The 24,428-nt window shown below is 33.2% G+C and overlaps 2 protein-coding genes and 1 pseudogene across 2 annotated transcripts; 1 reads left to right on the top strand and 2 right to left on the bottom strand.

Annotated features, from left to right (window-relative positions):
• The first annotated feature begins 828 nt into the window (after positions 1 to 828).
• LOC129310336 (uncharacterized) lies at positions 829 to 7,076 on the top strand. The gene is made up of 4 exons (XM_054952157.1): positions 829 to 1,833; positions 5,232 to 5,816; positions 5,924 to 6,215; positions 6,606 to 7,076. Exons 1-4 carry the CDS (start codon positions 1,243 to 1,245, stop codon positions 6,638 to 6,640), a joined length of 1,503 nt encoding a protein of 500 aa, XP_054808132.1. The 5' UTR covers positions 829 to 1,242; the 3' UTR covers positions 6,641 to 7,076.
• A 1,374-nt stretch (positions 7,077 to 8,450) lies between these two features.
• Positions 8,451 to 13,695, bottom strand: LOC129311002 (pentatricopeptide repeat-containing protein At1g59720, chloroplastic/mitochondrial-like). The gene is made up of 3 exons (XM_054952929.1): positions 13,468 to 13,695; positions 13,224 to 13,346; positions 8,451 to 10,349 (listed from the first exon to the last, which is right to left on the bottom strand). Exons 1-3 carry the CDS (start codon positions 13,568 to 13,570, stop codon positions 8,536 to 8,538), a joined length of 2,040 nt encoding a protein of 679 aa, XP_054808904.1. The 5' UTR covers positions 13,571 to 13,695; the 3' UTR covers positions 8,451 to 8,535.
• A 40-nt stretch (positions 13,696 to 13,735) lies between these two features.
• On the bottom strand, positions 13,736 to 14,989 carry LOC129311003 (disease resistance protein RPV1-like; annotated as a pseudogene).
• Between the last annotated feature and the right edge of the window lie 9,439 nt (positions 14,990 to 24,428).

The following is a 24,428-nucleotide window of genomic DNA, read 5'->3' as shown; positions in this document are numbered from 1 at the left end:
TTTATTTGCCAGAAAATTGAAATTACCTTTTAGTTAAGCTGGTATATTTTTTTAATGTTAAAGGTCAGTGGCCTTTGTGGCTAAGCTTGTTGTAAGTGGGAAGTTCAATCTAGCTATCTAATAATTTAGGCCATTAGTACTTACCTGCTCTTCTAATTCAAATACATACATACATACATGTATAAAGTTTGAATTTAAGAGATTTAGCAAAGATGAGTTTGGGAGAAATAATAAAAGAATTAGAAAAGCGGAATTTACCTCAATTTAGTTATCCCATTGAATTCAATTTGAGAGAAACAATTACTACAAAACAAATTAGTAAAAATCAGGAAATTATATCTAAAAATTTAACTAAAGCAGTAGATAAATATGTCTTGAGGATGAGTTCCCAAACACACACAAGAAATTTTTAGTTATATCCAGTGTATTACATCATTCATAATTCATTTATTAAAATTATATCAATTCTATTAAATAAAATTTTATGTGTCATTATTTTCAATAATTTTATTTTTATCATAGAACACCTATTTAATTTTTTGTTTTTTCTATCTTCACTATTATTAATATCATAATTAATTTATATTTAATGTTATTTGAATATTATGTTTTTAGTTGATGGATTATGAATAACGTGATATGTGATATACCGAGCCTATCTAAATTTCTCAACACACACTAAAACACTAGTTCACCGCACTGTTTGGGAAAAATGCGTCCCTGTCTCTTTGATTTGGATTTTGCTTCTTTATATATATATATATATATATATATATATAAAAGACGTTTTTCTCTTCATTATCCTTTTTGCCCCCTTAAAAAAACATGTTGAAGGCTTGGAGCATGCCTGCACAAGCACGCCGCAGTACAAAAACCGTTTCCAGTTAAAAATTAACTTAACCTGGTTACCAGGGATTGGCAGTCTCATTCCTCCGTCGCCAGTTTTAGTTCCAGACTTTGATTTTTTCAAGTTTCAACGCAGACCCTTCCCCATCTTTTCCTCTGTCTCTAACATTTGTACTGCCCCGAACCTTCACCCTCTTGACCTGCGTTTCCCATCCAAATCGTCTCCATTAAGAAAACCATTCAATCTTCATTCATTACCAATACCTCCAAATCACGCCCCGCCATATTTAACCCTTTCACTGATTTTCTCTCTTCCATTACTAATCTCATCATTATAATAACTTCGTCACCACTTCGTAAACTTATAGAGCTTTCCTTGTAAGTCTTGATTTAACTATGGAGCTTTTCGCCAAAGCCAGCGCTGTCAAGCTTCGCAGCCATCTTGACAAGTACCTTGTCGCGGACGACGGTCGTGAAAAGGTCCGGCAGAGTAGAAACGGGTCGTCCAGGAGGGCCAAATGGGTCGTGGAATTAGTGGAAGGGAAGACCCACGTTGTGCGGCTCAAGAGCTGTCATGGTCGGTACTTGACGGCCACGGACAGGCCTTTTCTGTTGGGGATGACCGGAGAGAGAGTTGTTCAGAGCGATTTCGAGACGGATTCGGATTGGAAGTTCGAGTGGCAGCCGATAAGAGATGGATTTCAGGTGAGGCTGAGGAGTTGGTGTGGGAAGTATTTGAGGGGCAACGGCGGGACGCGGCCGTGGAGGAACTCCGTCACGCACGATGAACCCCATAGCTACTCGTCGACGAGCAATTGGGTTCTGTGGGATGTGGAGGCGGTCGAATTGCCGGAGGCGCTGGAATATTCGTTTTCCGAGAGTGTCTTGTCGTCCTCTGTTTCCGATGAGAATTTCGGTTCGGAACCGTCGTCGCCAATGTCGGTTTTCTCCTTGGCTTCCTCGCCGAGACGGAATTCTAAGTTGCAGGTACGTGACCATGCTTTAATTTGTTCATTGTTTTTGCCATGTTACTTTCTGGGACAAAAAATAATTTGCTTAAGCGAAGTTGATTTTGGAGCTGAATTGGTTTGGACGAACTGAATCGAAATTACGGTTTATTGATTACGTTAAAGGCTAAAGATTACGAAAATTAAATTCATAATAATAGTTAAGATTTCTTAATTAAGGAAAGCAAGGTTCAAACTTTAATTGCTTGGCCAAGGGAAAAAGACTCCATAGATGGTAGAAGTCAAAGTTTAAGGCCGCACTAAACGCACTAATCAGGCTTGTTGGCAAAAGAAAAGTTGAAAAAAAAAAAAGCACTAATCAAGCTTGGCTCCATGAAATAGCTCAATAATTTGCAACAATTATGATGCTATTTCTTGCAAATATGATCGGTTTATAATGACTAGTTTCCTTGTGAATTCATTCGACTATCTGAATAACAACGTGCCTCTTCAACAATACTTGCTTGGTCGCGCAAATTAAAAATTAAAAAATAAATTAATGAATACATGAATGAAAGGGAGTGTGATTGATGGGGTGACCAAGGATTTTAAATAAATAAATATACATGTAGTATTTTAAACTTGGCGTGATATGTATGGATGTGTCTATATGTTTATATATTGAAATACATAAGCTGCATTATATTAATATACAAGTTATAAGCAACTTATTTATTAAAATTTGTAAAAATAAGGATATATATATCTTGCAAAAACAACCAATTAAACATGTTCTTGTAGTGCAATTTTTTATTTCTATATGTCTTGTAAATTGAAGTTTATGGAATGCTTTAAGTTTAAATCCAAGCATTTTAAAGTGAAATATGTATAAAATAGATTGAAAGTAATTAAATCAGATTGGAAAAAGTGAATGGGAAAAAGAAATGGCATGCAGATTTTTATTGCTTGTGACATTGGTTTTCACTTTAAATTAAAGACGCGTTAACATTAGAAAATCAAATTATTCAAACTTTGATGCGAGACTTCTTTTGATATGGGAGACGTGAGAGAATGCAAAGTCTTGTCGTTAAAGTAGGGAGTAACGAGATTTTTTTAAGGAAAAAATATAAAACAAGAGAAAGGATTGGTGAAATTTTGAGACATAAAAATTGTTAAAAAGAGGGAAGCTTGAAAATTGAAACCCTTTTTTTTTTTTTTAATTTAGAGTGGGTCATGCTTTTGGTCACAATCATAGGAGCAAAAGTCTCGTTGCAAGTTTGGCGTATTAACACCCTTGGGAGCCTTCTTGTTGATCCTTTTTAACGATTATAGCGTTTGGATTTGATTTCCCTTCTCGCACCATATGTCTCCAACGCGAACAAGCCACGCCACCTCACCCAATAGCGTGGCTCTTTAATATCTTTTTCTAAAGCAGAATGATAAATAAAAATCTTATAAAAATATTAACCTTAAATTAAAATTTTTTTCACAATTGAACTTCTCAACTTTTGTGCTTCTCTCTCTGTTTTTTTTATTTCAGTTTTAAAATTTTTAAAAATATTTATTTGGAATTAATTTTTTTTATGAGGTACTTGTTTGTCGTTTCCTTCCCTTTCTAATCTATTATTACTTGTTTTATGAATGCTCCCTCACTTCCTTGATATAAAATGTTTTTAAGATATTTCCTTGGTTCATAAATTCATAAAAATCTCCTACCTCTATTAATAAATAGTCATTAAAAGTATATGATTAAATAATTAAAATGTAAAATATAATCATAATTTAATTTAAATATATTTTAAATATAAATTGTTGAAATTAAATTCATCTATATGAATAAATTATCATACTCAATGTAAAAATTTTAAAATAAGACAACTTATTTTTAGTATTATTTCTTGTTTTATATTAATATTACCTTTTGATTTGAGTTTTATTTTCTTTTGAAATAGGTCCTACTGCTTTTATGATTGAGTTTTGCATAATATATATTTAACTCACTTAATTTGGTAATAAATTAACAAGTCTAATGAGTTTAATTAAATTTACATCTAGTTTGAATTTATAAGTTAATTGATATTATTCGGTTAGAAATATAAAAACTTTAAACTTGAAAAGTAAATCAATGAGTTAACCGAGTTTGCATTTAGTCTAAATTTATAAATGAGTTGATACAATTTTATAAATTAGAAATGTAAAAATAATAAATTTAAAAAATTAACTCGAGAGTTTGACAACAATTATCCAAATACTCCATGGACAATACAAATTTAATAGTAAATTTGAATTATTTATATTAAATTTAGACTGCTCAAATTGGTAATTAGATTTAATTCTTTTTTAAATTTTTATAAATTAAATATTTAAATATATTCTGGATATTACAGATTTAATATTAAAATTATAAACTGTTTTAATATTAAATCTAAACTATCTATATTAAATCTACATTATTCAAATTGCTTATCAAATTTAATAAAAATCTTATAATTTTATTTATCAAAAATTTATAATTTTTATTTTAATAAATATAAAATAAAATTAAAAATATTTAATCTTTAACTTGTTTATTTATTTTTATTTTTTTTAACAAAAACAGCACAATTTAAAAAAAAAATGGAGAAGAAATAGAGAGAATTAGAGAAAAGAAGTGGACCCGCTCCTTGCCCAAAATGAGAAGGAAGGGTTAGTTATAGTTGTCCTCCATCATTGCATTCATGTTTGATGTTTCGGCCCTCTCTCCTCCTTTCTCACGCCTCTTCCGCTCTTATTTTGCCGCCTCACGCGGACCCCACCACCCTCCATTGTCCATTTCATATTCGCCACTCTCACCTGCCTCCCCTCCCCCACTCATCACTTCCATAGCTATCCACGCCAAACATACACCTATACTATTACTACCTAAATAATACTCCCTCTGCTCTTATTTTATTTTATTTTATTTTATTTACAACGCACGGATTTAAGAATCTTGAAATAAAAAATTAATGATTTAACATGAAATGCCAATTTTTCATTTCTCCGCTCTATAAATAACAATTATGTTGCGTCCATTACCTCCCTAACTAATTAAAAAAAATACAAAATAGGAATCAATGAATCAATGAATCAATTTATTTCTTTTTGGACCAAACAATGAATTAATTTATTATTAATGATTAGATAACAACTTAGGCCAACTATCACCGCGTCCGCCTAAACCCAAGCACATCATAATAAACACACAACCGTGTCGTACAGTGTGACCCAGCTTGGCTGGCGCTGACTCTATCCTACCCCGCGCTCACTTTCTTTTACCGTTCCCAACGCCATTCCTCACCCGCCTTGTTTCTCTCCCCACTCATATATGAGCAAACCAACCCGATTCGCATCTTCATTTTCTCTCTCCGAAGTGTGAAACTTTCAACATTCTTGTTTCTTCCTTCTTTTGTATTACAGATAAGTTCCAACAAGTTCAGGTCCGGCATGGACTTCTTTCACAACGCCAAGGCGGTGCGCCTCCGCAGCCACCATGATAAGTACCTCCTCGCCGATGAGGATGAGGAATCCGTCGCCCAGGACCGAAACGGATCTTCCAAGGCCGGCCGATGGATCGTCGAGTACGTCCCCGGCTATGACAACATCATTCGTCTCAAGAGCATCTACGGCAAGTACCTCACCGCTTCCAACCAGCCATTCCTGCTCGGCATGACGGGTCGCAAGGTGCTTCAGACTCTGCCGCGCAGGCTCGATTCCTCCGTCGAGTGGGAACCCGTGAGAGACGGATCTCGGCTCAAGCTCAAGACCCGATACGGGAACTATCTCAGGGCCAATGGCGGCTTGCCGCCTTGGAGGAACTCTGTGACTCACGATATCCCCCATAGGACTTCCACACAGGATTGGATCTTGTGGGATGTGGACGTCGTCGAGATTCATATTCAGAAACCCGCGCCTCCGCCCGTGCCTCATTCGGATTCTCTGGACTTCGAATCCAACACCCCAACCGCTCAATCCATCAAAGCTGCGACCTTTTCAAGACAGGAGGTATGACTCGTGAGATTCGTCGAGACTTTTTTTTTTTTTTTTATTATGTGGGTAGGCTGTCTAGACTGAAAGTTCGATCTGAATTGTGAATTTTGTGTGTTTTGCAGTCCACTGATTCTAATGTAGGTTCGCCGCCGAAGATGGAGGGACGAACTATATACTACCACGTGGCAGAGGATAATGGCGATGTGGATGATGAAGGCGTGCAGGGCTATTCTTTGATCTTTAAAGGCAGTAGTGTAGAGGAATTGACTCGCAAGTTTGTGGAAGAGACAGGGCTGGAGGGAATCATTGTGTGCACTCGCAGTCCTCTGAATGGAAAGCTTTACCCTCTTCGCTTGCAGCTTCCTCCCAACAATGTTACGATGCAGGTGGTTCTGGTTCTTCCATCCTCTAAAGGTAAGCTTTTTCTTTTGAATTTTGTCTAATATCATTGAATTCTGCAGAATTTTGCTACTAGTAGTAGCATCTGACTTGATACGCTTCTCACATTTTTGTTCTGTTCTAAGAACAGGCTTAAGTTCTTTAATTTTGATTCTCCAATCGAAGTTTATAGATTCGGCAACTATCATATTTGGGTTGTAAAAGATGTTGCATCTCTGGCTTGTACTGAACATGCTAGGCAAAAAAAAAAAAAGGTCTTCTTCTGATGCTGTAACGTTTGAAACATGTAAATACATAAGTTGTTTCCTTTCTTCTTGTTCTGATGGGATTTATATATCATGCATGCTTTATTATTTGTTGCCCTAACACTCTGCATTAATTCTCTTTGTTGTTGTGATGTTTCAGTGGCAAGAGATTTTGAGGAACAGGGTTTACTGTGAGATGCCTAGCTGGAGAGTGTTGCTGTTTTGGATCTTTTCATAAGCAAGGCCTATGTACATATTCAGATTTTATGTGGAAGCACTTGGGAATGTGTTGGGGAGTTCCGCATATTCTCCTTGCATTTAAAAACCGAACGCATAGCCATAAAGGTTTCGACTTCTAATCAGGGAGGCATTTCTAAAGCCGCCATTGTGAAGGGTATGAATTATGGTATCTCGTAACAGCATTATCGGATCATTAATGGCTGTCCTAGGGTTTAGGGGTAGGGTGGTTTTGTAATTTTGTTATGTGCTTCATGGTTGATTCAATTTTTTTTTTTGGGGGTCAAAATGCTTGATTCAATTTATTTGTTAACCAGTGCCAGATGTTATCGTTGGATATATGTAAAATTAAACTTGTATCGGAATTATAATTTACTTTTTCCGTAGCGGTGTATTTTCGGCTCACATTATTCTTTGGGAAAAAAGCTTTGCATAGTACAAATGTAATAGAGATGTGTGTTAAAAATATTCATAAAACACATAAGAATACTTTAAAAAAATTTTAAACATGAATATATCTCTAACCATACACTTTAAAAAATATTACAACACATATTCGATATTTTTGACCACTTACGGCGATTAAACATGAATATATCCTCTAACCATGCACTTTAAAGTATCGGCTACAAAGGTTGACCTTGATTTTTAAATATCAAATATATATTGATTTTTTTGTAATTAAAAAACTATATTTTGATACTTGTCAAGTGCGTATCATATCAGAGCTTTTGCAAAACATAAGAAAGCATGTCTTAACGCTGTTGATTCTTTTGGGGGATCTTTTTCATAAATCATAGCAATGGCCGATGGGGCATGCCATGCTTACCATGTCCGGGAAAAACCTTCTCATAATTCCCTTCTTTTCCTGTGGACCGAATTGGATAATACCGAAAGGACCTTTCAGCATTATAATCTTGGGAAAAATAATTTTTTATTTTTATAGTTTCAATATCTATAATTTTATTAAATTTTATATTTAATCTGTATAATTTTTTTAATGTTTTAATTTTTATAGAAGCTAAAAATACTGAAAAAGTTGAAATTATAAGGATATAAAAAATAAATGTCACCCAATATTTTTAAAATTATAAATATTAAAAATACTGAAAAAAATTATAGAAACTAAAAATAAAATTTGATGAAACTAGAAAGAGGAATGAGTATTTCTTCCTGTACTTCTAAGGTAAAACGTGCTTTGATAGCATCTGTAATCTGTTCTTTTTGCTCCGTGGGGACTGGGGATCCACACGGGTTCAATTGTTTGGTTTTATTTCCAAAGGTAGTAAGCCTCTGGAAATGACAAACCACGACGCCCGCCCGAGAGGGAAGCAAATTCAAAAAAATATGAGGCTGTTTGAAATTATTTTTATTTTATTATTTTGAGAATTATTATTTTGTAGAATATGTTTTGGGAATAAAAAATAATAAAAATAGGTATTTTTTTTTTGTTTTCCAGAACAATAATCACAAAACATTTAAAAGTTGTTTTCATTTTTCTGTTCTCTAGAATAATATTTTATTTTTTTTTTTTCAGAATACTTTTTAAAAACACGTTACTAAATAGATTTTTTTATTTTTTTATTTTGAAAAATAAAAAACTGTTTTTAGAACAGTTTTTCAAGCCCTATGTTGTTCTGACTATTTTGTCCTTTGTGGGGCTGAATTTTGAAAATGACTAAAACAGGTTGAGAAGAGGGAGTATATCCAGCAACACGCCAAGAAGTCTGCATTGTGCCTTGCCGTTAGCGAATTCAATCTTTGTCAATAACTATTTAGATTACAGTTTCCCAGAATTTTTAGCTATTTACGCATCTGCTAGTAAGTACTTCAAACCAGAATAGAAGCATCATTCACCAGTAATCTTTACAAGAACAGGTTCCATCTTTGAAGTGATGGAACCGAATACGATCTCTTACAATGATCTCCACATTGTAAATTCTGGAGATCAATTTGGTCACCTTGTGGCAATCATTGCAGACTCTAAGATTCTTAAATATTCTTATGGGCACACCTGGTTTTGAGTTCAATAGCCCGAAAGCTATGGCCAGTCTCTCGCTGTGCAGCCTCAACGGACTCTGTCTTCCATCATCAATCTCATCAACCATTGGTGCGCCAGAGTAATCAGGTGCATACCCAATAGATTCTAACTTCTCATCAATCACATTCAGAAACTTGTATATATGTTCACTTTGGGGATGAGTAGTGTCGCCTGCAAAAAATTCGTGAGTTACACCATCTATTTCTACCAAACTACATCCAGGCTCTTTAGTCACACCTTTGTCAGTCATTAGTTGTCTAAGTGACCCTACGTTGTCCCATCTTCTAGCTGAGGCATACACTTTGGAAAGAAGTACATAAACTCCACTGCAATCACTCCCTTCTGACTCAAAGATCTGCTGAGCCATTTCTTCACTCAGCTCAACGCTTGCTTGTTGTTTGCAGCATGCATCCAAGAGACTTCTCCATATTACAGCATCAGGTTTCATCGGCATTTCTGAAACCAAGTTCAAAGCTTCTTCTATGCGCCCAGCTCGAGCAAGAAGATCAACAAGACATCCATAGTGCTCTAATCGTGGTTCTATATTATATTCTTTGATCATCATGTCAAAATACTCAAGCCCTTCGTTAACTTTACCCCTGTGATTACAAGCACTCAATACACTGACAAAAGTGATAGAGTTGGGTACAAATCTGTGTGTCTTCACCATACGGGTAAAGCAATCCAATGCTGCCTCAGCCTTGCCATGCATGGCAAGACCTAAAATCATCGAATTCCATGAATTTACATCTTTATCAGGCATGCTTTCAAAGACTTGTTCAGCTATTTCAAGGGACCCACATTTACAGTACATATCCACCAAGCAGGTGTTAATCAAAACATCATCAGCCATATCCATCTCAGACTTCTTCAATATATAGGCATGAGCCCACAAACCTAGAGACAAAGCACCTAAACCAGCGCAAGCACTAATAACACTCTGCATTGTATAGTTATCAGGTTCATATGCGTTTTGCATCTGAATGAACAGCTTCAGGGCAGTGTCAAATTCACTAACCCTTACATAGGAATCAATCAATACATTCCAGGAAACCTTACTTCTCTCAAACATTTTATCAAACACTATCTGCGCTAAGTCTAGGTACCCACAAGTCGCATAGAAGTGAATCAAACTATTACAGACATGAATATCAGACTCAAGCCCAAGTTTCAAAATGTGCCCATGCATCTGTTTCCCTTCAAAAAAATAAAACATATACGCACAGGCCTTGAGAACAAATGGGTATGTATGTTTATCAGGAATGACACGCTCGTTTTCCATCATCGCTCTGTACAGCTCTATAGCGCGATCTTTGAAGTGGGTGCTTCGGGCGTAGGCTCTTATGAGGGTGTTCCACATGAAGGAATTGGGGTTCTGGAAGTGGTTGAAAAACCGAGTGGCGTAGTGAAGATCGGCAAGAGACGAGAAGTGGAGAATTCTGCTGTACAGGAAGAGGTACTGTGGGTGGTCGCGAGGGATGGAACGCAGCGTTTGAGAGTGAATTTGCTTGAGTTGAGCCATGTCGATTGCAGAAGGTTCCTTTAACAATTGAAGAAGATGAGTAAGTGTGTTATGCCTATGCGATTCCCCACCATGTTTGACGTTGCTTGGGTAGATAGCGGTTCCTGTTGAGATTGTCATAGCCATTATCAGAACCCAGAAAAATATCTTTGCCCAGTCTAAGAACAAAATGTGCCCACGGACATATTTATCCAAGACAAATTATTTTTATATTAATATTTCCTGTTTAATAAAGCATATATCAAATTAACATTGAAAAAACTTTTTTTCTGGCCAGAATATATTGAAAAAACTTACTCCCCTACTTTTTATAAGAGATAAATAATCGAAATAACTAGATCAAAAAGTTAAAATTTGTTAAACATCTTAGAAATTTTAAATTCTTTCCAGACATGACTGTTTAATTAACAGGGGCATAATGTGAATTAAGCAATAAATGCATCAGAAAACGGTTTAAGTATTAGTGTATGTTATCCTCCCATTTGTATTTTATAAAAAGTAAATTAAACTTTTATTCATGGATCCGACAGACAGTTTTGACTTTTGAGAACGACGATTGCTTGATAAACCTTTTGGTCCCCAAATTTGGGCTCCTGATTGCCTGTTTATTACAGTTTTTGTGGACTTTTTCACCAGTGCTTGTTCAATAAAATTTCATCGATTTGTCCTCAGTGCTTGTTCAATAAATTTCACATGATGATTTTTTTTTTGTCAGAAATAGGATTTGCCTTGTAAAACATTCATATAAACAAAACATTCTCCCCATCCCCAAATACAATACCCAATTGCCAAAATCACAGAGACCAAGGATGTGACGTGCTTGTGTCTAAATATTTTTTCCATTTTTCAAATCTATCCTTAATTAAATGTTTATATTTTTGTGATGGTAAAATCATTTATTAGGTTGTTGAAAAAAATCATTAAATATAAATATAAGCGAAAAAAATTAATACATCCTAGAAATTTGAAAAAAGATATTATGAAAAGGACAATTGTTAAAAAAATGCAGGGAGGAGGTGCGAACGATTTCACATGATCAGGCAAAGCAAAGAGACGAAAGTATAGAGATGCGAAAGGATTAAAATAATTAATCAACATAAAATATTAAACTTACAGCAAGCATTTTTTGAAATTGGATATGTATGAATGTATCTTCAAATTCTCAAAATTTTTTTCCATACATAATTTTAGGCAATTTTTCAACGTCTAACGAAACGGAGATTCTATCCTACATTAGAAAATATTAATGGAAATTCAAATTGACTTTTGGTCCCAAAATTAAAACTGGAACAAACGGGGACTTGTTAGTGGTGCTACTACGATCTATTTTCTATTAAAAAACCTAATTTTATGTTAATTCAAGTGGTTCCTCTAAATACTACAGGGGCTGAAGAAACTTATGTGAAAGTGAGCCTGCAAGGAAGTTAGAATTTAGTATACATTTGAGCATGAAATTCATGCTAAGAAAAAATCTCAAATTCAAAAGCTCTTTGAAAGAGATCATTTTCTTCATACTTGGACTGACTTGATATTCCATACCGAGATATGGATAAAAGTATAAAAAAAAAAGGTAAAGAAAGATTCTTGTTATTTTTCAAAATTGAAAAAGTCGGTGTAATGTATTAGCAAAAATTTGAATCATATATAAATGCAGAATCTGGCTCTGGGTTCATTTGAGCGGGCACCCAATACTAATATGTCTCTATGGATGCTTCAGCCCATGAATCAATAGATACATGATATGGGGGACAGTCTCAATCAGGATTAGAATATTGGAGAGGGAAAAATTAAAATAGATTAATGGGGTTGTATTTAAAATTTAAAATTAAATCAAGGTTAATAAAATAATACTTTAATTTGATGTCATTTAATTTGATTGACTGTGCTTGAGAATAAATGAATAATATAGATACAAACAATTAATACTCCCTACATTTTATTATATTTATCGCCTAAGGCTGTTGGACATGGATGATTAAGAAATGCAATAAATATGAAAAAAAAGATATATTTTATCAAATTTGCCACTCATTTATTTCAATACTTTAATGCCTCTAAAATTATACGCAGGGGTAGTAGAATATTGTTCTAAAGGTAAAACAGGAAAAATGTCATTAAATGTCATTTTGAAAATTTAAAATAATATGTAATATAAAAAAATTTCTAAAACGCGACAAATGTGAAATAGAGGGCAAATGTATCTGACTCTTTATTGCATCGTGAGAATTTGAACCCGACCAGGCTACCTCCCACAGCCCACCTACCAGTTTGACTTAAGAATAATCTAACTTTCCAAAATCACAACCGATCGAACAATAAGATAGAGGATATAGAGAACATGAAAAATATAAGAAAATAATATATTTTAATCAATTCCGGAGAGAATATATATCTTTCTCCAAAAGCATGCTTGAACAATAATTCTCATTTGTCATGGTAAAAAGAATATATGATTGATATTAATATTAAATCACACAACAATATGTGTTTAGATGGATATGGACTTTCAAAAGGCAAGGAACTTAGGGAAGGGCCTCTCTGTTCTTAATTAAAGAAGGACAATAATACATCTAAGATACAGAGCTCAACGTAAAATAACGGAAGTTCTAAGAGGTTATTATATTGTTCAAAGTGAATATTATGAGTCATTTTTTGGTTTCTGTGGACTTTTAGATGGGCTGGTGATTTGTTGATCCCTTCAAACAGTATCTACAGAGGCTTCACTTACCAGCTATGCACAACTAAACCAGTAGTTGACTCACCAAACTTTCGTTAAAAGGATTACATTAAACAAATGAGCCGACAGCCAATCGATATATGATAGAAGAATCAAAAGGTAAATAAAATAACTAGTTAAACCACACACATTTATAATTCATACTACAATGTGTGTGCTTGTGGCTACATAACTGCAGACAGAAAAAAACCTTTTCAAGAGATCATAAAAGATAAGAAAACACGAAAGATATAAAACATACCTATGCACAGTTGTCTTGGGACTATTGGAGCTTGACGGCTCACCAGGTTCCTTCCCCTGAAGTACCAACTTCTCATTCTCATTCCGCCACAAAGCATCCCGTAGATTTCCCAGTATGCCACCTCTGCATTTTGTTATTTGCATTCATAAAAAAATAATAACATTTAAACTACACACCAAAATGTTTAGAGATGCATTCTTAATTCTTATGAAGTTGATCTCAAGAAATAAGAAAATCAACTTACCGATTTGACAGGCATTTATTGGGGAAGAAATCTTCAGTTGTACGGTCATTTGAGTCGCCTGGATTAGGCTCGTCGGAATGATTCTGAGATCCAAGGCTCGCATCTCGCTGGGCGGTTTCAATCTTCCGGATCTCTCCCACGATACAGTGGCTCGTAGAATCCAGTTTCCTCATTATCTCAAACGCTATTTCCTCAACAAGCTCAGCTTCGCTTCTATAGAAAGAAGAGCCAGGAGATGGAGACAGTTTGAGCTCTTTGGAATTCGATCGAGGATCTCTATTCATCTGATCATCTCTTAAAATTCATACCTAGTTAATTATATATGCTATTTCAAATTTTAAAACAACTGGTCGTTTGAATTTAGAGACGACCCAACCATAGAGATCTCCATAAACAAACTCTACAAAGAACATTATCAATTAACACAACTATGATCTTCACAAATTAAACCATGCATTCTGATCTCTATAGGATGTATTTCAATTGAAAGATCGATGAGAGAAATAGAAAGTAATCGATGGAGTTATAGTTACCTAGAACCTGAGCATTCCCAACCAGAGAGATTGGCGGCTTCTGTCATGGCTATCGTCCACTTTTGAACTGTGTCGTTGTCGGCCTTGCGATCCTTCTTATGTCGTTTCAAATCAGTTCCGTAACTCCCTCTCTGGTGTCGCACATCTGACGGAGAGACTCCATAGAAAATAGGGATCACATGTTGTCCCCTTGTTTTCTTGCATTCCATTATCTTGGCTAGTTCGTCCAGAGTCCAACTTGAATTTGCGTACTTTTGGAGAAAACTATGAGCAGGATCTTGGATTGCTTGATTGCTACTAAAAGAGTGGGCGAAATTTCATTCCCTCTCTCGAGATCGCAATCATCCATGTAGGTTTTGATACCGCGCCTTCTAAAAGCGGCTCGGAGATGGCTTACAAAACCGTTGCGGGTGTCTTCACCTCTAAAACTGATAAAAACATCGTGAGTGGTGCTGGGGCTAGGGTTGGCGGAGGAAGTCTGAGAAGATGAAGAGGAAGCAGATGATGAAGCTATTGATGATGACCATGGTGATCTCATGCGATTGTCTTCTGCAGATCTGAAGGTTTTAATGGGCACACCATGATTATTTTCTCTGGTACTTGGGCTGGGATTAAGGGAGGAAGACTTGTAAGATGAGAATGAAGAAGATGCTTCTGCTGCTGCTGCTAGAGATGGTGATGGGTTCATAAGAATGTCCTCTCTGAAATAATGAACTCTTCATGAAGGAATTCTTTGGTACAAGGACTAGGGATGGCGGAGAAATACTGGGAATCGAATGAAGACGAAGACGACGGTGAGGCTGATGATGCTGATGATTTCATGTGGGCGACTCTTGCTAATTAAACTTGTAGTTCAGTTCATTTCAAGAATGTTTCTTTTTTTGGAGCGTTTTGATGCTAAAATTCACTACAAGCAGAATCCTTGCAGACGCTTTAATTAGTTGCTGGTAGGTTTAATTTCTCGGCTGCTTCCTGGAAAAATACAGGTAAATTTCACGGTGGGGAAAGATTCAAGGATATTCCTGTTTGAAGAAGAACCATTAACAATGGAAGACGATGTGGGCCCACGCTTGATGTCAAAACCGGAGGAGGAGAGTCTCTCCTTTTCTTTCTCTTTTTTTTTTAATCTAAATAGTTCAGATTTTATCACTGTGCTCATTAAGTGATGAGCACGTAAGTTAAATGCATATCCTAAATATAGTAGCCACCAGAATATGTGAATATCATGTAACTCATGTTTATATAATGAATAATAAGTTTACAAAACTGATCTATCAGACGCAATAATGTATTCTTTGTCAAAAAGAATAGTCATTCATGTATATCATAGTTTTAGAATTGATGAATCATAACTAGAAAAAAGTGGTTTGATACATATATCTCTAGGTCTTTTTCAAAAAAAAAGAAAAAAGAAAATTGAATGTCATATCAGATTCGCGGTGTTTGATTTCAAATGTTTTTCTTTATCAGAAAAAGAACCAATTTTATTAATCATAAAAAAAATTACACATCTAACCCAAAAAACACTCAAAAAAACCTCCACACAAATTAATACACAAAACTCACCAAAAAAAAAAACATAACATAAGAAGGGAAAGGAAAAACAGATTAATCAATGCCTTCTGTGTTCCAACAATCAAAGTCATTAACAGAAATACATAATGAATTGTTACATATCGAGTTGGTGTATTTTTAATATTTGTCCTAAAAAAACTGAACAGTAGCATTTTCTCCACAACAGCACCCTCACCAATTATATTTGCTTTATAGGAATTGGTATAAAATATATACTTTCGATTTAATTAGTATTCATCATTTAATTTTTTGGCAATGAATTATTCATTAAATTTAATTTTTACCTCAAAAGCTAATCAATATTATTTTTCTCAAATGATCCGCCAATGTTATTTAATATATTCTTTGATCTTTCACACATCACTACTACACCATCACGTTATCAGACTCTGATCTTTTTCTAAATCCAGATTTAGTTTCTAACGCGCGCGCGCGCGCGCAACAATAATAACTTTCTCTTTTGAATAATTTGGATATCATTTAGTATTTTCCCTGCCTATTTTTAGAAGCTGGACATTAAGAAATTACTGTGGCCAAATATTCTATGATAATTTTTGCTCTCGTGCGTTTTCTTGCAAACTTATAGGTATACAGTTTTTGGTTCAAGAGTTTAGGCTTTTGAATGGATGAAAATTCCAGAATTTTTCTTTTTTTTCTTTTTGACAGAAACGTTGCTGCTTTTTTCAAAGAACAAAAAATTAGAACACTCAGATATTCAGGATGATAAATTAATTAAAATATTTTAGCCAAAAAAAAAAGTTTTCGAATTTTTTTTTCATTTTAATTTTGATTAGCTGCTGCTGACTATTCTCAATCATTGACGAAGAATTTGGAAGGTTGACAAAGTCAAACAGACTGAGACATGATCTTCAGGATTGCAAACTTGGGATCAAAGAATTGAATCGCTCCTCCCTAGATTCTTTCTCATGGAGTAATAATCATATTGCCTATGACTTATCGATATTTACTGAGGTTTTTTTTTAACTGTGTATAGCAAGGACGCAGTTTTTTTTATTTAGCTTTTATTTTATTTTTTTTGGCTTCCCTAGAGCAACAAGCCAAGAGCCCAGGTACACTGTTAAAAAGTGCTGCACTAGGACATCAATGTACGTCACTGTATATGTGCTGTCACCATAATTATATAAATAATCAACTTTATATAAATAATCAACTGCGCTATGATTAAGAAATTATTATTATTATTTTGTCGTTTGGTTCGGTTTATGTCATTATAGGTTTCATGATGATCTTTATAGTTGAGACTTGAGACGCATTAAAATCATTGACCAGTATTTTGGTGTTTCTAGGAACGAAACAAAATTCCTTGGTTGCTCCTCTCTTCATGGCCTCTATTATATATTTTTTAATATTTTCTTTGATATGTTATTAAAAAAATTTTAAAACATAATTGTAAGTGGAGCATTCTTTATTGGTCAGCAATTTCTTTCGTTTTTGTAATAGCATTTTGAATTCTTATAAGACTCGTTAAAACTGATGGATATATTTATAACACGTGCAGCGCCTAGCTTAAAAATATGAAATTGATTAAAATGGCAGAACTATCAATTTGATAGGGATAACGAATGCACTAGAATAATAAGATTTTAGTATAAAATTAGATATATAATTGATTAATACTTAATTACCATAATTAAACTTGATAACACTGAATATTTGATTTTATGTGGTTTGACTAATGGTCGTCACTAGTTGCATGTGCGGTCCAAAAAGCACCATGTCCAACCTATTCCCCCAACATTATTGTCCATGTAAACTTCCAAGAAGTAGCCGCTAATATCAATTAAGTAAAATAATGGCTGATTAACTAACTGGAAGTGATTAATTGGTTAATTGCTTGTGAATAATGATTGGTTTAAAAGCCTTCTCTCCAACGACTCTAGCCAGCAAACAGTCATAAGGAGTAGTTTAGCAACTGTGTGTGTTTGCGTGTATTTTCTTAAAGAAGGCAATACATGGCATCTTCTGAAACAACGGACAAAACGAACACTAAGATCTTATCATGTTCATCATCTCCAGTTACTTATGACTGTAAATGATCCAAACCCATTATATTTTTAGTTTTGGGAGAACTACATACAGGTCCATTTAAAAAAATTAATTACTACAAATTTCTTATTAATATACTTCTCCCTTTATTTTTCTTAAGGTACTGTGGGCAAAGATTATGCATCTCCCAACTTGTTACACGTACAAGAACTGAGTAGATTCGAACCTCCCACCAGACTTTATTAGTCCCGTGCATTTTTGTCTCTTGCATTAAAAGAAAATAAAAATAAAGAAAGAAGGGAGAGTTTTAACAAAGGACCCTTGATCAAACTTATTTATACTCAAAACTCTTAAATTTTTAAAATTTTACTACAGTTTAAGAGTATTTATTTAATATTAAATTTTTATTAAAAATGACAAAATTTTCCTTCCTTTAAATTAATATTAGAACTTTTCTATCTCATATATTAATTGCTTTACTTCACTTATTCATTTACTTACACTACAACAAAACAAAGCATTTTCAACTTAATATTTTTGACAGTCCAAACTTAAAGTTGAAAAAAGTCTGTTTTTCAATGAATAGTATTGGCCGCCAAAATAATATTGTCAATATTAAAGAAGTATTTTCAACACCATATCAATATAGTATTTTCAACAAATATTTTTGATGACTTTTTTTAAGGTCAAAAAATATTAATTTTTTCAATATCTTCAATTAGTAAATTCCCATAATGAAAGGCAATTACAAAATGTTGTTAATTGTTCTACTTAATTTATTTTCATTTTAAGTGTTGAAGGTATCTTAAGACAATTTATTGACTTTTATTTTGTATGTTATTTATTTACTTACAGAATATTATTGATTACTCTACTTCACTTGTTCAATGCTCTACTTTACTTATGTATTACCAGATTTTCACTTGATTTTATTTTATAAAAATAAACAAGTGAAGTATAAAAATTAATAATATTTAATAAGTAAATGAACAAGTGAAATAGAAAAATCATGATATTCTTTAAAATTTTAATATCAAATCAGTACCCTAAATTGTAACAAAATTTTAAAAATTTAAGAGCTTTAAATATAATTAAATATAGTTAAGGGTCTTTTATTAAAATTCTTTAAAGAAAGAATGTATACTTTTTCCTTTCCTTTCCTTTCCTTTCCTTTTTGTTGTTGTTGGGTGTGCGTTTCAGTTTGACATTGAAATTAAGTATTTATAGGACCTCCCACACACACACCCACACACACACACACACACACACACCCCTCCACGAAAAGTCTATATTTAGCAACTATTTGTAATTTGTAATATTATATTGTAGGACTGTACGATACATGCTGCTCGCACGATTGGTCAGTAAGGTTCTCTAAGATGAAATGAGTTTAACAGTATTCCTATCATAACATGAATCACTTTCTAAAAACATTTTTTAATTTAAATATAAGGTATTAAATAATTTTTATTTTTTTAATTCCTTCTCTTTACATGTTTTATATTTAAAGACTATTTTCAATTGTTCCATATTTAAGACAATACATGTTATTAGAAAAAAAATTAAAGATATACATGGGAAGATGTATATATTTTTTTTAAAAAAGAAAAACAATTTTTTATTCTTGTACTTTGGTCGCATTTTGTTATTAGTCCCTGTATTTTTTTTTGGATGTTTTAGATCCCTATACGTTTATTTTTCATTATTTTAAGAATCTAAAATAATAAAAATAAAAATGTAAAAACCTAAAATACAAGAAAAAGAGTGCAGGAACTAAAAGCAAAAAGCGAGAAAAATATAAGGATCAAAAATTATATTTTTCTTTTAAAAAATATGGCTTTCACTAACATTTTTAATAAACTATAAATTAATTAACCATGACAAATATTGTGGTTCAAAAGGAGCAATGTATAAGAACAAATTACTTTCATTTAAAATTTCATCCATTCCTAGTCATTGAGGCTCTTCGATCCATAACAAAAACAAAATCTTGACTTTCTTTTTTTTTTAGAAAAAAAACAGAAGAAAAGAAAAAATTGGGTTACCGTGATTAGAGCATCGAGTATATGTGCGAGTAATTAATTAATTAATTTACTTCACATCATAAATAAAGTTTATATTACGAGGAATAAAAATATGTATGTTGACTTTGTTGTCCAGCTAATTATTCTGGAAGATCAGCATTTTGCTTTAAATTATCTTCAATTGACTTCAGGAAAGTGGCTGTTAGTTGTTAGCCAAGTTAAGCGACATGAAACGATACGAAAACCTAGGCTTGTCTCTCTTTTGTGTTTACTCTTTTATTTAATTCACGAGTAGGGTTTCAAGGGTCGCTTGGAAAGAATAAAAACTGATCATAATTATAGATTTCAATTATCCATATCCTATTTATAAATCATTTTCAACATATTTTATTAAAATTAAAGAAAATTGTTAAACTTATTAACCCTGTATATAAAATTTAAAAAATTTTTAATTTTACCCCTATTAAATCTATCAACTTTAACAACATATCTTTTCTCTTCAAGACGTTAAAAAGAGTAATTTATAATAAAAATTTAATAGTGTGACTTATAAATAGAAAAAAATACCCCCTCCATCCCTATATATAAGATGTTTTTAACTGAATCACGCAAATTATTTACCCCTAATTATTGTAAATAAAAAATAAATTTTTTTAAATAAATTAATGAGAGTACTTATATTTTTATTTTTTCAATTTAATAAGGGTATAATATTCTATTCATTGAAAAATATGCTAACAACCTTTTATATTAAAGGATAAAAAAAAGGTTCTGGAAGACCTCTTATATATAAAGACGAAGGGAGTAAATTTTATCTTTGCCAGAGGAATGGGTAGTAATCTTTGTTTCCAGGACATGTAATAAACTCAAGCTTTCAGGATTGTTGTTTTGAGACTAGCATCCTTAACAAGCATGGTGTCGCACACGAAAATGCGATGCGGACGACGGGCGAGAGCGCAAGTTTCGACCTTCAGGGCAAAAATTGGTGAAATGGAAGTCGCCACCAAAATTTTGAGGTAAATCTTAAGAAATTAATTAAAGAAGATAATGATAGTCTGTAAAATCAGAAATAGATTCAAGAATCAATTGAATGTGCGTAAGGTGTTAGGCACTCCATAACACTCGTTTGTCAGAACGGTTACCTGAAGTTAATTATGTTAAATTAATATGGTTGTAAATTTCTTTTAATTATCCCTTTCTTATTTATATGTTTGATATAAAATGATAATAATTAAATGACAAATATTTATTTATTTATAAAGGAGGACTTGACTCAGAATCAGACTCTGAGGGCTATGTAACCTGCGATAGGGATCAAAGTCCACGTAGTTCAGGATTATAACTTTGTTGGTGAAAATATTTTTTTGAAGAGAAATTAATTAAAAATAATTCACCATTTTACAAATAAAATAAAAATAATTTTATAAAATTTTGATATGTATGTTTTAAATTGTAAAGAGTAATTTAATTTTAATTATTTTCTTAATTTTTGAAATAAAAAAGAAAAGATTTTAAAATTATTATTTTTTATATTTTATGATTGGATTTAACTATTATACCTGTAGAGCCTTAATGGCTCATAGGATAATACAATTGTTCTAAATATCTGCGAAGATTTTAAAATCTCACACAATAAAAGTATTTAATAACTTAATTTATTTACTTATATTTTTAAGTATTAATAATATTATTACTTTTTTAAGTATATTCATACATATATACTTTTTAAAAGACTCTTAATCATCATACCTGTAAAGTCTTATTAACTTATACGGTAATACAATTATTCTAAATATTTACGAAGATTTAAAATCTTCACACAATAAAGGATTAAATAATATATATTTTAAATATATTTTGATGCATTACTATACAACATATATTTTTAAATATAGAAATCTTAATCATTACACCTATGAAGCCTTATTGACTTACACGGTAAGACGATTATTCTAGAGGTCTATAAATATTTAAAAATTTCATATGACCAAAAGATTTAATACATTAATTTAATTAATTAATTTATTAAAAACATTTATTATATTATTATTTACAAAATTAGTTTATCTATTTACCATATAAATTAATAATCCCAACATCAATGAAAATTTATTATTCCACACAATAAAGCGATTAATTTGAATATCTATAAAAATTCTTCAAATTTCACATGATAACATTGAAATGTTTTGTTTTTTTATTTTATTTAAATCATATTTAAAAAAATAAGAACAAAATTATTAATGTAAGTAATGGATCATTGGAACCCATATTTAATATACATGAAATTGATCCTCACACTTGCAAAATCTTATTGATTTACATAGTATGAGATCATTCTAAATGCTTGCGTAGATTCTTAAAATCTTACATAACAAATAAGTAATCAAGATATTTACATTTGCAATTGGTGCATAATATGAATTTAGCATTCAAAGGAATAGAGAAAGAAACTATCTTGACATTTCACCACTCTTTTGACTTGATGATGTATTCTTCAAGATTTTTCAAATTGGCTTAATGCTCAGATATAGCTTTCAAAAGTAAATAATGAGAGTTGTGGTAATAGCATCCAACAGTTAAAATAAACAAGATTCACATATCATTATCACTATCAATCACCCAATTTATCTCCCGTGGAAATCAAAATCAAGTTGATGTCTTAAAATTATTTGTGAATTTTTTATAAAAAAAACAATCAGGCATGGTGTCGTGCCAGAGATGCAGGGTCTTGAAAGGATGGAAGAAATTGACTTCTAATCAAATGCGAGGAACTCAGGCTCCTTTATCACAGTTCACCCAGATGTGAGAATACGAAGTGAAGAAAATTAATGTAAATGCAGGAAAGTAAAGATACATTAATTAAAGAAAGAGGTGACGGACTATGCCAACCGTACAATAAAAAATATAAAGACTAAAACTATATGATAAAAGAAAAATAAAATAAAACAGCAGACGCGAAGTCTGGGAATTTGACTAATAGTTTGTTGATGTTCATCCTCATTGTTGAGAAAGGGCCCTTCTATTTATAAATAATCCTAGTTTGGTGCCCAAGCCCCATGATCATCAGTTTTCTTGAATTTAGGAAGTACTTCCTCTATCATGGCCATTCATCATGGGTAGAGTGCGGATGATTTTGACTTAGTGGCTAAGGCTTTATAAATTTTTTCTTTAATTATTTTAAAGCCAATTAAATTGAGTTGAGCCTGGGCCTCTAAATTTACAATTTGAGTGCAAACAATGCCCCCCGCATATAAATTGGCCGAAGCCTTTATAGGCCAATTTTGTATGGATATGTCTTGGAGGACTGGCTCATTCTCATTCTGATTGATGGTTGATCTGGTACTTTTCTTGAAGGACACCCTTGTGACTAAGGATTAAGGACCATGTAGTCTACCTTAGGATCAAGTTTCTCAAGGTTTAGGACCTCAAGTGCTAGTTTTAGAATTAGCCCTTTGAGTTTTTTGGACTTTAAGGACTAGTTCTGTAAAATCTAGCTACTGCAGGGCCCCTATAAATAGAGCCATTTAGGAGAGAGCTCTCGTGAAAAGGGCCCTTATAAAACTTTCCTTTTTAGCTTTGGCCCCTGTGGCGTCAGCCTTATGACTATAGCCCCGTGACTTTGGCCCCTCTGATGCTGGACCTTATGGTTGCAGCCCTTGTGGTGTTGGCCACTCTAGTGTTGGCCCTTATAGTTTTGGCCCTAATGGCTTTAACTCCTATGGCGTTGGGCCCTTTGGCGTTAGCCCCTCTGATGCTGGCCCTTGTGAATGGCTTTGGTCCCTATGGCTTCAACCCTTTTGAAAGTGGCCCCTATGGTTCTGGCCCTAATGGCTTTGTTAGCCCTTGTGGCTCCAACTCCTCTGGTGCTGGCTCCAATGGTGCTAGCCTTAATGGCTCCGACCCTTATGGCTTCGACCCTAATGGTGCTGGCCCCAATGGCTCTGGCCCTTGTGATCTAACAGGCTTGTTATTGAATTAAACTTGTCATTTATCTTTTAAGGGATGTTATAGTGGTCCTTATTATTGACCTTTTAGTTAAATGGCACTTTAGGAGACTACCCCTCGAGTCCATTTGTTCTTTGGAGGTGTGAGCCAATTGAAGCTTGCTCTTGCGACAATCTAGATAGCATAGCAGAGATGTTCCTTAGCCCCTTCTTCAGAGTTTGCAACAGAGCTCTTTGCCTCTCGTTAACTCGTACTTTACATTCTGCGTGTGTAGCCACGTTCTCTAAGTCATAAGACTCAGGTCTATTTTTTTCAATAACATATTGATCCTTATGTGTCCTAGGTATTCCTTTCACACGAGTCCTACCAAGCGTGCCATAAATTATTCATAAAAAAAAAACAATCAGGCGTGGTGTCGCTAGGCATGTTAGAGACACAGGGTTTTAAAAGGATAGAAGAATTTGACTTTTAATCAAACACGGAGATCTCATACTCCCTTACCACAGTTCACCTGGATGTGAGAATGCGAAGTAAAGAAAATTAACGTAGATGCAGGAAAGTAAAGATACATTAATTAAAGAAAGAGGTGGCAGATTATGCCGGCCGTATAATAAAAAAATAAAGACTGAAACTAAATGATAAAAAGAAAAATAAAAGAAAGCAGCAGACGTGGAGTCTAGGAATTTGATTGATAGTTTATTGATGCTGCGCCCCATTGTTGAAAAAGGCTCCTCTATTTATAGATGATTCTGGCTTAGTGTCTAAGCCCTATGATCATTAGTTTCCTTAAATTTAGGAAGCACTTCCTCTATTATGACCACTCATCATGGGTGGAGTGCAGATTGTTTTGATTTAATGGCTAAGGCTTCATAAA

Source organism: Prosopis cineraria, unplaced genomic scaffold, assembly GCF_029017545.1.
Source record: "Prosopis cineraria cultivar Desert tree isolate PC_DT_omini unplaced genomic scaffold, ASM2901754v1 PC5, whole genome shotgun sequence".
Taxonomy (NCBI): Eukaryota; Viridiplantae; Streptophyta; class Magnoliopsida; order Fabales; family Fabaceae; genus Prosopis; species Prosopis cineraria.
Note: the sequence above shows the minus strand (reverse complement) of the source record. Positions and strands in the feature narration are given on the sequence as shown.

Coding starts and splice junctions, on each gene's coding strand:
- LOC129310336 (XM_054952157.1), top strand. CDS start 1,243: ATGGAGCTTTTCGCCAAAGCCAGCGCTGTCAAGCTTCGCAGCCATCTT. Junction 1,834..5,231: donor GACGGAATTCTAAGTTGCAG/GTACGTGACCAT, acceptor TTTGTATTACAG/ATAAGTTCCAACAAGTTCAG. Junction 5,817..5,923: donor CGACCTTTTCAAGACAGGAG/GTATGACTCGTG, acceptor TGTGTTTTGCAG/TCCACTGATTCTAATGTAGG.
- LOC129311002 (XM_054952929.1), bottom strand. CDS start 13,570: ATGCGAGCCTTGGATCTCAGAATCATTCCGACGAGCCTAATCCAGGCG. Junction 13,347..13,467: donor AATAAATGCCTGTCAAATCG/GTAAGTTGATTT, acceptor AACAAAATGCAG/AGGTGGCATACTGGGAAATC. Junction 10,350..13,223: donor CCCAAGACAACTGTGCATAG/GTATGTTTTATA, acceptor CAATCTCAACAG/GAACCGCTATCTACCCAAGC.